The sequence below is a fragment of the Daucus carota genome, chromosome 4 (genome assembly GCF_001625215.2).
Source record: "Daucus carota subsp. sativus chromosome 4, DH1 v3.0, whole genome shotgun sequence".
Lineage (NCBI taxonomy): Eukaryota > Viridiplantae > Streptophyta > Magnoliopsida > Apiales > Apiaceae > Daucus > Daucus carota.
The window spans coordinates 23636348-23647797 of record NC_030384.2 but is presented as its reverse complement, the minus strand read 5'-3'; the positions used below and the strand labels follow the sequence as shown (position 1 = coordinate 23647797).

Sequence of the window (11450 nt, the reverse complement as noted above, 5' to 3'; positions counted from 1 at the left end):
ATTTACTTCTCACGTCTAATCCACTTCTTTACTTTAAGTAAGAAATCATTTTTTTAAACTCGCCCAAAGCAGGCAATATACTTTCTGTTTCAAATCTTTGTCTTAATTATTTGATATCATTTATCGAGTTGATCAAATTTCGATCAAATATTACACATAAAATAAAACTAGAAATCTAGTAAATTTTGTACCAAGTGAAATTTATCTATTTTAAATTTTTAATATGTATTTTTAATATTGTAATTATAGAAGGGTAAAATATAAATGATAGTAAAAATCGGTTGATTTGACCAACCAAATTCAAGTAAGATGAAAGATTTGAGAATTATTATTTCTTACTTCCCATTTTAATAGTCTTGTTTGTTGAGGAAAACAATTTCATATTATGTGTAATACAAATTTGTACAAATTTCAATGTTAACATTCGTTAGCTCACAGAATTTTTATGATTTACAATGTAAATTATGTTGATTTTTAAAAAATGAATGAAAACTGAGTAGCACTTTTATATAACCAATACATGACAATGATACCAACCCATCACAGTTAATATTTTTTAATATGCGATTTGCGTTAAGGGAACTATTAGAAAGAGAAGGGGATTAATGTACAACTTATCACCAATTGATTTTTTTAGTGAATAAATGTGTGTATCTAGAACAAGGATATATTTTTTTTTTGATGGAAAATCTAGAAAAAGAGTTGATGTACATTCCATCTGTCCGCGGACAAATTAATGGAATTAATAAATCGATGCAAAACACTATTTTCTATCTAATCAAAATGTTTTAACCATTTGATTTGATTTGCTTATAAAATAAACTAGCTTATAATCCGTGCAATGCACGGGCGGTTATAATATTTGCTATTTTATTATATATATTTTAACTTAAACTATTATTGTGTGGCAAAAATAAACTAATATTATTGTGAGAATAAAATTATAATATTATAATATGATTAAATAAATTTTTTATTTAACAGCTGATAAATTCTTAATAGTTAATTTTATAAAATGACAAATTAAAAATTAGGTCGAACATATATATTTGACTGAGAATGTTAAAATATGTTTTTTTTCATCTTATAATTTAAGGAGATCTATAAAATCAGATATAAATCAATCAATTAATCTTTTAATATTTCGTTATTGATAATTAATAATACAGTATGGAACATATTATAAGTTAAAAAAGAGGCGTAAAACCAAATCCATCATACTAACCTAATTTTTAATGTTTTGATTTAATAGATAATAAAAAATATATTATAACATGTTACAAATTAAAGAGGTATGTGGGTTGAATACCAACCGGCTCACTGAATTCGACTGACCGCCGACTAACTGAACTTTTCATGTTTCAGATTTAACAGTATAATAGTATATTATAGATTTATAATATTACTTATAAAATGAGTCCATTAGAGTTTTTAAAAATAATGTTAATGTATTTTGGTTAAAAAAATATCACAGGTTATTTATTAATAATTTAATATAATAATATTATATTTTTATATATATGTAGCCCGTGTTAATTGTAGAAGATCCCTTTTTTTAGTTAGAATACATAAAAAAGATAATGTGTTTTAGTTAAAAAGGTAATTACTATTTTTCTCGATGTTATTTTAAGTAATGGAGTTTTTTTTAGTTAAAAATATAAAAAAAGATTACATATTTTAGTTAAAAAGAATAATTGATAAATAGATAGGTCCGTATTTTGGCCCAAGTACCGACTGACCAAACTTTCAATGTTTCGATTTTAATAGTATAGATAGATGCGTATATATCTTTTAAGGTTTCATTTTAGTTTTTGGTTTAATCAAATAGGTCTTATATTTGCTTTATGTTTTGATCTTATATTTGTTTTATGTTTTAATTTGTTTATATTTTGTTTAAAGCTCGCTGATTCTTTTTGAAACCCGCTAATTATAAAAGTTCGTATAAAAGCCCGTGTACCGACCGACCAAATTTTTAATGTTTCGGCTTTAATAGTATAGTATTTTTTAAGGTTTGACTTTAGTTTTGGTATAGCCAAACAGGTTTTATATTTGTTTTATGTTCTGATCGTATATTTGTTTTGATTTGTTTATATATTGTTTGAAGCCCACTAATTCTATTTGAAACCCGCTAATTTGAAAAATCCGTGTACTGACCGGCCAAATTTTTAATATTTGGGTTTTTGTTTGAAGCCCGTTAATTTGAAAAGTCCGTCTAAAAGCTCGTGTACGGACCGATCAAACTTTTAATGGTTTGGTTTTAATAGTACAGATAGAAGTATAAATTACATTCAAATACTATGGGATCCAACAAATCGAAACCGCTATGTCTGTTTTCGTCAACCATATTTATCTGACTCTATTTATTTCCCTCATGGATATATAATAGAACTTGAAAAAACGTGAATGTCAACCCATTAACGTTACTTCGTGAACATGCCCACGACTCGCAACTAAAATTATAGATTCTGGTTGTTAACGTAGATATTATACGATTGCGAAGTTATTTTAGTTGAAAATGAAAATCCTTCCCTGATTGTTATTGTTTAAGTTGACTTTCATATATACGTTATCGCAGGATATAATATTGAAAGATCTAAACAATAGTTTTGAAAACTCCTTAACCAATATTTTATATGGTCTCGAAGTTTCCTTAACGATTATTTTAAAAGGCAATGCAAAAAGTTTCACTAACTTATATCGATATGCATATGGCGTATGCTGTTGTATAACAATATCAGACAACTATTGATTTAGAATTAGAAGTGGCATTAAAAACATCTTTTACTGATTCTCAGAAAGAGATTTACTCTTCTATGTATATCAAAAAGTTTCAAAATCGCTTTCTAACAAAAGAATTTCTTATATAATGGTATATCTTAAATATCAAATATGCATCTATGGTGGAAATTACCAGCTGACAATTATTTATTGTTTTTACCAGAAAAGAAAATACTTTTATTAACGATCGAAAACATAATATAATGGGGACAAACCCCCAACTACCCATGCAATCATGTTAGAAAACAAATAATATAGTAAAAAAATTTACTGATTTGTCTCATTATCGTTTAACACATAGAATTAGAAAAATTTAAAGTTAAAAATAAAAATCGAAGATAATCTCAGTGGTCCAAATTACACTAACATCCACGAACATCACAATTCACCTATCACCTAAAAACCATTCTTAGACTGGTGACAAAACCTAATCGTATAAACTGAGATTTGAGAAGCGGCACCTCAACTATTTACATGCTGATTAAGAGTTATAAACGTGCCGAAAGTTTAAATCCCCAGCACATGAACAATATTGGCTGTGAAGGTGAGCTGTTAGAATAATCACTACCGGCTCAGATTTGAAGTGGGTTTTTCAGATAAAATTGTTATCAACTGATCCAACTTCGAACAGAACGAAACATAACTAAATAAAGACATAAAAAAACACTCCAAAAATGAGACATAAAACAAACATTCCAGAAAAAAAAAAAAAAAGATACACACTAACACTCAAAAAACTGGATTTTATTGAAAACCAATTATCAAAATTGAAAGAAAATAAAAGGGTATGGATTTTGAGAAAAACAAACGAAATCCCACAACTAGCTTGAGAAAGGATAAGGACAAAATAGGAGAGGCGGCTCTCCAATCCTTAATGTTACCTGACATTATTTTTGACGAAGACAATTAATTTAATTTTCTAAAAATATACTCCCTCCGTCCCAGTCAATAGTATACATTGGGGGACGGGGGCGCGGCACGGACTTTAATGCTTCAATATTTTTAAGATTTTCTTTTTTTGTATAAAAGTATAACATTTATATTTTTATACAAAAAAAGAAAATCTTAAAAATAAGTTGTGGAACTATGTTTTATAAGAGCCTTAAAAAGCGTGTCGAGCAGTGAAAAAGAAACGTATACAATTGACTGGGATAGAGGGAGTACGATATTCTAACAGCAATTCATTGACATTTCTACCAAAAGAATTCCGCGAATTTAATTTTTTGGGCAATTGTTAGAAACTCCGAAATTTTCTATTAAAACTCCAATTTTATTTTAATTTTTATCTAAATTACATTATCACTTATAAATACATACCTAAAAGGCACGAGTAAATATGGTAAGAAAATGTGAGTAAAGCTTAAATAGTAAATATGAAGCTTTTTGATCAATTCCCTTTTCTCTTTTAGTAAAATCATATGAAGAAAGATGGCAAAGGGCCCTCTCTCGAAAGAAAATTAGGGTTTCGAAAACCGCCGTCTTTTTTCTAGCTAGCTGAGAGGCTTTCACTAATTTTTTTTCTGGTGGAAAGTCCCATCCCCTTTGTTTTCTTTCATCTTCGTTGATTTTCTTTCCGTAAAATCCAATATTTGGGGTGTTTGTGTGTCTCTCCTTTTCGAGTGTGTTTAGTTTGTGTGTCTTTTGGAGTATTTTGTTATGTTTCTCTTTAGTTATGTTTGAATTGATTCGATGTTGGATTTATTGACAATGATTTTATTGATGTCTTTGGGGGTGTGGAAAGCCCACGTCAAATATCAGCCGGTGGTTATTATGGCAAAAGCTCACCTTTCACAATCAAAGATTGTTCTTCTATTTGGGATTTACACTTTCGGCATGTCTACAGCTAGTATCCAGCATGTAGATAGCTGCGGTGCCTCTCCTCCAATCTCAGTTTATGAGATTATGGTTTTTCAACATTGCTCTAAGAATAGCTTTTATGTGATAAGGTCAATTGTGATGTTACTGGTTTTTGTGATGTAGGTGCAGTTTGGATCGCTTGAAAGGTCTCTGATTTCATTTTTAGCTTAAAATTTTTTTTAAATTCTATATGTCAAATGATCAGGAAACAAATCAACTAATTGTTTTTAGTGTGTTATTTGTTTTCCAATCTGGTTGTATGGTCAGTTGGGGGTTTTTCTCCACTGTATTATGTTCTACTTAATGAAATCGCTCTTATTTTGTGTAAAAAAAAATCATATTAAAAGAAAGTAGATGTATAAGGGTATAGTGGCAGACAAGAGTCATTAATGAAACGCGGAGGTGGCACTGCCACGCCATTCTGTACAGAAATTTTATATCCGTTTATGTGCATGTAGCATTACTCTTTCAAGATATATGATGCAAAAATTGCGATCAAATATTTTTTCCTATATTTCTAAGTGAATATTAAATGGCCATGGCAGTGAGGGAAAAAAAAAGGGCCCGGTCTTTGTGGGTGACATCTATCTGGCATTTTTACCTTAATTTATAGTTAAATTTTATCTAAAAAGATATTCACACTGCATGTTGAAGTTGTCAAGAAATCGTAGATCTAAACTGCTAATCAACAAAATGTCTTAATCATTGAACCTCATGTATGCACTATAAATACCATGCAGCTCTCATCAAACTTACATATCAAACAGTACTCTGAAACTTTTATTGTTCTGGTGACCCAAAATGAAGAGTAGCGTTTCCATTTGTTTTGTGTTGTTGATGTTAACAATCTCATGTGCATCATCAGCTGCCGTATCAAAAGATAAAAATCCTCCGAAAAAATTCCTCAAGTGCATCAACCGTTACTCTCCTGAGATTTCCGGCCTTGTATACACCCCTCAAAATTCTTCCTTCATTCCAGTCTTGAACTCCACCATCAATAATTTGCGTTTTGAAAAACCTGACACACCGAAACCTCTAGTCATTATAAGGCCAGTAAACGAATCGCAGATCCAAACCGTGATTCGGTGCTCCAAGAAATATGGCCTGGAAATGAGGATTCGGAGTGGTGGTCATAGCTTCGAGGGCCTTTCTTATGTTTCGCATGTCCCTTTCGTTGTACTCGATATTATTAATCTCAAGTTATTTAGCTTTGATGCTGAAACCGAGACTGCGTGGATCGGTTCGGGTTTGACTAATGGTGAACTTTACTACAGGATCGGACAGAAGAGTGATACTCTTGGATTTCCATCTGGTTTATTTGCGAATGTTGGTGTGGGAGGGATTTTAAGTGGAGGGGGTTATGGTATAATGATGCGAAAACACGGGCTTGCTGCAGATCACGTCATCGATGCTCGGTTGATCGATGCCTATGGGAGGATTTTGGATAGGAAATCAATGGGAGAAGATTGGTTTTGGGCTATTAGAGGAGGTGGCGGTGGTAGCTTTGGAGTTGTTCTTTCCTGGAAAGTAAAACTAATTAAAGTTCCGAAAATTGTGACCGTTTACAAAGTTTTCAGAACAATAGAGCAAAATTTGACAAGCATTTTCTACAAGTACCAAGAAGTTGCACCGAGGCTCCCGAAAGAGCTTGAAATCAAGGCGGATGGACAGTGTGTCCTGAGCAATGCAAGTGCTAGAGCCGATAAGAAAACGATGACCTTCTTATTCGAGGCCTTATACTTGGGCCGAGCTGATGGGATGCTCTCCGCGATGGAAGGCCAGTTCCCGGAGCTTGGTGTGAAACGAGAAGATTGTTTTGAAGTAAGCTGGATTCAGGCCATGGTGTACATGTCAGGATTTCCTTTGTTCACGCCTCCTGAAATATTGCTAGACTTGACAGTTCTACCTCGACCCGCTTTCAAATCGAATAATGACTACACTGAAGTACCAATTCCAGTAGAAGGGCTAGAAGGTATATGGGATCTCATGTATGAACTGCCTCCAACAAAAGTAACTTTGCAGTTTACACCTTATGGAGGAAGAATGGATGAAGTTTCGGAGTCTGCACTGCCGTTTCCTTATAGAGCTGGAACCTGGTTCAAGTTTAACCGGTTTGCAGAAACGGATACAGATGAAGCTATTCGCATGAAATGGATCAAAAAGTTGGCAAAATATTTGACTCCTTATGTTACCAAGAATCCGAGAAGTGCATATGTTAATTATGTTGACCTAACCATGGGGACGAACAACCCCAAAGGCATCACAAGCTACAAACGGGCAAGTAAATGGGGAAAACGCTACTTCAAGAACAATTTTGACAGGTTGGTTAAAATCAAATCAGTGGTGGATCCTGAAAATTTCTTTAGACATGAGCAAAGTATCCCTCCTATTCCTGCCGGAAAATTTTAAAGCTAGGATTTAAGTTTCTCTCTGTGTAATTGTGTTTGGTGATTCTTCTCATAATTGTTGTTGGTTCTGTTTGTGATCCATAAATAAAGATAGTAAATTTACTATTCTTCTATCGTAATGATTAACATAGCAAGCCTGTCCATAATCCTGGTTTTCCTTATGTTCGTAGTAGTGAATAAATACTAGTTATGCTCCTTGCTGTCAAGAATTGTCCCAAAACGGTTGCCAACAAGGTAGATAATCAAGTTGTGTTTATTTGGATAGAATGGAATGGTAGAAAATGGAATGAATTTTGTATTCAGTGTTATTAGATAAAATATCTATAACTTTCAATCCTTCACTATCAATCCATTTCTACTATTTTAAATATAATTCTTATCCACATGTTATAGAAGAAATTCTCATTCCATTTCTAAATAATCTTTACTTGTCTTCTTTATCACAATAAATTTAAACCGATTTATATTTAGTCACTATTATCTCATACTTTCTTCTTTCTCCATAAAATTTCTAGAATATTTGTAATTTCATTCTCCCTCATTCTATTCCATGCAAATGAACACACCTTAGTATATAACATCCTATACTACAAGACTCATTGACGGATGGACGTTTGTGTCTCAATTAATGGTGATCATTGATTCAATTATGAAAATATATTGGGTTAAATGGAGAATTTGTTCGGTATTAACTCATTATAATGGTAGCATGAGTTTGGATGATCTAATATATATATGGATAATATAATATGTATAGACAATTATTATAAAAGTTGGAGTAAACGACAAAGTGGTGGCTGTAGTTTTCCAAATTTTATAAAATGTTGGCTGGAGTCCAAAAATTACAGATTGGTGGCTGGACTTTACCTTCGTATTTTAATAAGATAGCGCCGTCAAGGTCCGTTAAATTTAGGCGTTAAGCCCAAAAAAAATAAAGAAAAAGAAGGGTAAAAGTGGTTTCTTACGCACAAACATATGTATTACTGTGCAGTCAAGATAGAGCTAACGAAGAAGAACAAGAACTCTGATTGAAAAAACATGAGTGTCAGTGGAGAAGAGAGTATAAGCAACTTAATGAAGAAGAAGGGGTTGGGCTGGATTGAATGGTTAAGAGGATGGTTTAATGTGATTTATGAGATGTTGTTTGAGAGAATCATGGCTAGTCATCTTGAGAATCCGATTCCTCTTCCTCTTCTCCCCAAAGATTTCACTTGTATTATCACTGCATCTACTAGTGGAATTGACCGTGAAATTGCCAGGTTTTCTTTTGTTTCTCTCTCTCTCTTTTTTTCTTGAATTTGTGATTTTAGTGTTGTATTTGATTGATTGAGATTTTTAGGGGATTTTGTAAATTGAGTTTTGTGGAAAATGGATGAATTGAAGTTGGGTTGTTGATGATCTTTTCAGATGAACCTGTTTTTTGAATTCATAATTTGAACTGATTAAGTGAATTTTTATGTGATTTTTGTAGATTGAAAGATGAGTTATTGGTAATCCTTTTAGATGTATTTGTTTCTTGAACTTATAGTTTTTAGCAATGTAATCGTCGGAGTTGTTAGTGGCTGAGGGGTGTAGGTTTAGCTGTTGGTGGAGACTGGTGTTTGCCAGAATCAGTAGAGCGGGGAGCAGGGGTGCTGGTTTCTGTCGGAGGGGTAAACTCGGGTGAAGGTTGGAGGAGGTGTGGAGTTCCAGGCGGCTGCGCATAAATTTGTGTAGAAATCCATTTTTACCCTTCTTTTTTTTTATTTTTTTAGATTTAACGGTTTAAATTTAACAGATCTTGACGGCAGCCACCTTATTAAAACGCGGAGGAAAAGTCCAGCCATCAATCTGTAATTTTTGAATTCCAGCCAATATTTTGTAAAATTTGGAAAACTACAGCCATCATTCTCCGCATCACCGGCTACAAGGACAACCCAGCACTTGCAAGCTGTAATTCTTTTCATTTTTTTAAGAATTCAATTTTCAAATTTCAAATTAGTGTCTACATTAGTGATGATTAAATCTTTATGTTCTTCCTCCTAATTACATTCAACAAATACCATGGTCTCCATTAACTCCTGACAACCATTCATTCCTTTGTCTCCATTCACTCCTGATAACTATGGTATCCTCAAATTATTATGTTTTCCTAATTACATTCAACAAATACCATGGTCTCCATTAACTCCTGACAACCATTCATTCCTTTGTCTCCATTCACTCCTGATAACTATGGTATCCTCAAATTATTATGTTTTCGATTGCAATGATAGGCTTTACTATGTATTCAAACCAAGTCTCACATGTATACCTCATGCAGCTTCGTCATGCCCAACACAAGCAAGTCTCGAGACTTTTAATCAATGCAACAGCTATTTATCATATGAAGGTTTACATTCCTGTAGTAGAGCACTTTGTTTAATGACTATTTTTATTTGATTCTAAAGTATACAAATTTGTCTGTTTGTAAGGCTTTAAGAAGAGGTTTAGTTACTAGGTTCTCACAAAATGGCAACTCTACAACAAGAACTCCGTTGTCTAATATTACTAACATTGTTGAAAACGAAACAATTAGTCGCACAAGGTCTAAATCTCGAATGAGTAGGATTAAGTTTGGAGGCACCACAAGAGGCCTTTTTCACAGATATGTCATCTCAAAATCTTCAAAAAAACAAATATCAGGCAGACGATGACATTGGTATGCTTTATATGTCACTTTTTTGGTAATATTTTATTATTTTGTAAAGAGAGGTTTTTATTCAATGTCATCATCTTTATTTTAGAGTATTCTATTGTTCAAGATCCTGAGTTTTCTGATGAATTTGGCAGTGACTACTTAGTTGGTTAGTATTTTAACTACTTTCTCATGGTTGGTGCTCTCTGCCAATTCGTATGTGTAAATTTAAGTTTATTCAACCTTCATTGTAACAGGTTATTCCAGCACTGATGAAAACTACAACCCTTCAATGGATGTAGAATCTGAAAGTGGTTAGTGCATACTATGTCACTGTTTATGATAGCAATGTTTTTTACTTGAATACATTTTTGCATATGTGACTGTTTGTTGAACAGACTTATGTTTTTTCAGATGTTGTAGAGCAAAGACAATTAAAGGCTTCCAAAGTTATACCAAAGGAATATGTTAGCCTTGGTAGTCCCGAATGTATATGTTCAAAATGCAATGCGCGCCTTTGGAAAGTTGAACGCACAAATAAGAATGTTACCAAAGGAATTCTATTATTCTCAATATGCTGTAAAAAGGGTGATCTTAGGCTTCCCCCTACTCCTCCAACTCCCGAGTACTTGCTGCAATTGTATAATAACAAAGAAACCGCAGCTGACTTTCAGCGTAGCATCTGGTTATACAATATCATGTTTTCTTTTACGTCAACTGGTGGAAATGTTGACAACTCTATACACAATGGCAGAGGTCCTTATATTTATAGATTGAACGGACAGAATCATCATGTCTTTAGGTAGTTAATATCGGATGATGGCCAACGACCAAAGTATTGCCAACTCTACATTTACGACATCGTAAATGAAGTGAATAATAGGCTACGTTGGGTCAATGTTGAAGATCAAAAAACTGTTAATAAAGATGTGATTCAAGGACTCATACAAATGTTCGATCCGACCAATGAATTGGTGGATAAGTTTCGTACGACACGAGATCGATTAGAACAGTGTGACTTTGTTGGTTTAAAGGTGGAACTTAAAGTATGTAAATCACAAAGTGGTAGAGAGAATCATATATCATCTTCTGATGAGGTTGTTGGAATCATGGTTGGTACAAGCGATAATACAAGTCCTGATCGTGATATTATAGTTGAGCCAAAATTTGGCGGCTTGCAAACAATATCATATAATCATCCAAAATAGATGGCTCTGCAATACCCTCTCCTTTTTCGAAATGGCGAGGGCGATTACCACAATAGAATACTTTTCAGAGTGTAGATGAAGGTTCTATTAAAGAATTTGATATGATATCAATGAAAGACTATTACTCTTACAGATTCCAAGTTAGAGACAATGAAGGTTAATATTACACAAACTATCATTTCTTTATAATTAATGATGTATTATGTCACACCCCAAACCAACACACACACACACGAATTGATATAATATGAACAAGTGACAAATAAATAATAAATCCGGAAATTAGGATTACATAATATAAATCCCCAAAAGATAATACTAAGTCAATTACAAGTCCAAAGAGTAATTACGAATTCCAAAAGAGTGAAATACATGTCCCAAAAGATCTTATAAGTTCAGAGTTTGGATCAGCCCATCTAACTAGTACAATATATAAAGAGAAAGCCGCTTATATCATATATAACTACCTTCACCCTCAAACAGTTCTCGGCGTAGCCAGTGGTCGACTTACGTGCGGTTTTCTTTGTGTGTACCACAGTTGCT

At 33.0% G+C, this 11450-nt stretch overlaps 2 protein-coding genes across 4 annotated transcripts; both read left to right on the top strand.

Moving 5' to 3' along the window:
* The first annotated feature begins 5375 nt into the window (after positions 1 to 5375).
* Positions 5376 to 7204, top strand: LOC108217045 (berberine bridge enzyme-like 24). The gene has a single exon (XM_017389897.2). The coding sequence runs from the start codon at positions 5437 to 5439 to the stop codon at positions 7042 to 7044; it is 1608 nt and encodes a 535-aa protein (XP_017245386.1). The 5' UTR covers positions 5376 to 5436; the 3' UTR covers positions 7045 to 7204.
* An 819-nt stretch (positions 7205 to 8023) lies between these two features.
* On the top strand, positions 8024 to 11040 carry LOC108217910 (hypothetical protein). Of its 3 annotated transcripts, XM_017390823.2 has the most exons (5): positions 8024 to 8302; positions 8821 to 9723; positions 9809 to 9868; positions 9957 to 10013; positions 10114 to 11040. In XM_017390823.2, the coding sequence occupies exons 2-5, from the start codon at positions 9672 to 9674 to the stop codon at positions 10503 to 10505; spliced, it is 561 nt and encodes a 186-aa protein (XP_017246312.1). In that variant the 5' UTR covers positions 8024 to 8302; positions 8821 to 9671; the 3' UTR covers positions 10506 to 11040. The 3 variants fall into 3 exon arrangements, 2 of the variants coding, with proteins under 2 accessions (XP_017246312.1, XP_017246310.1); XM_017390821.2 differs by lacking the exon at positions 8821 to 9723 and having other exon boundaries at positions 10114 to 11025; XR_010291008.1 differs by lacking the exons at positions 8821 to 9723; positions 9809 to 9868 and having other exon boundaries at positions 10114 to 11020.
* Positions 11041 to 11450: the final 410 nt, after the last annotated feature.

Bases quoted from the DNA above. Each gene is read 5' to 3' on its own strand.
- LOC108217910 (XM_017390821.2), top strand. From the start codon at position 8,176: ATGAGATGTTGTTTGAGAGAATCATGGCTAGTCATCTTGAGAATCCGA. The intron at 8,303-9,808 runs GTTTTCTTTTGT...TCTTTATTTTAG, and splicing joins ATTGACCGTGAAATTGCCAG to AGTATTCTATTGTTCAAGAT. The intron at 10,014-10,113 runs GTTAGTGCATAC...ATGTTTTTTCAG, and splicing joins GGATGTAGAATCTGAAAGTG to ATGTTGTAGAGCAAAGACAA.
- LOC108217045 (XM_017389897.2), top strand. From the start codon at position 5,437: ATGAAGAGTAGCGTTTCCATTTGTTTTGTGTTGTTGATGTTAACAATC.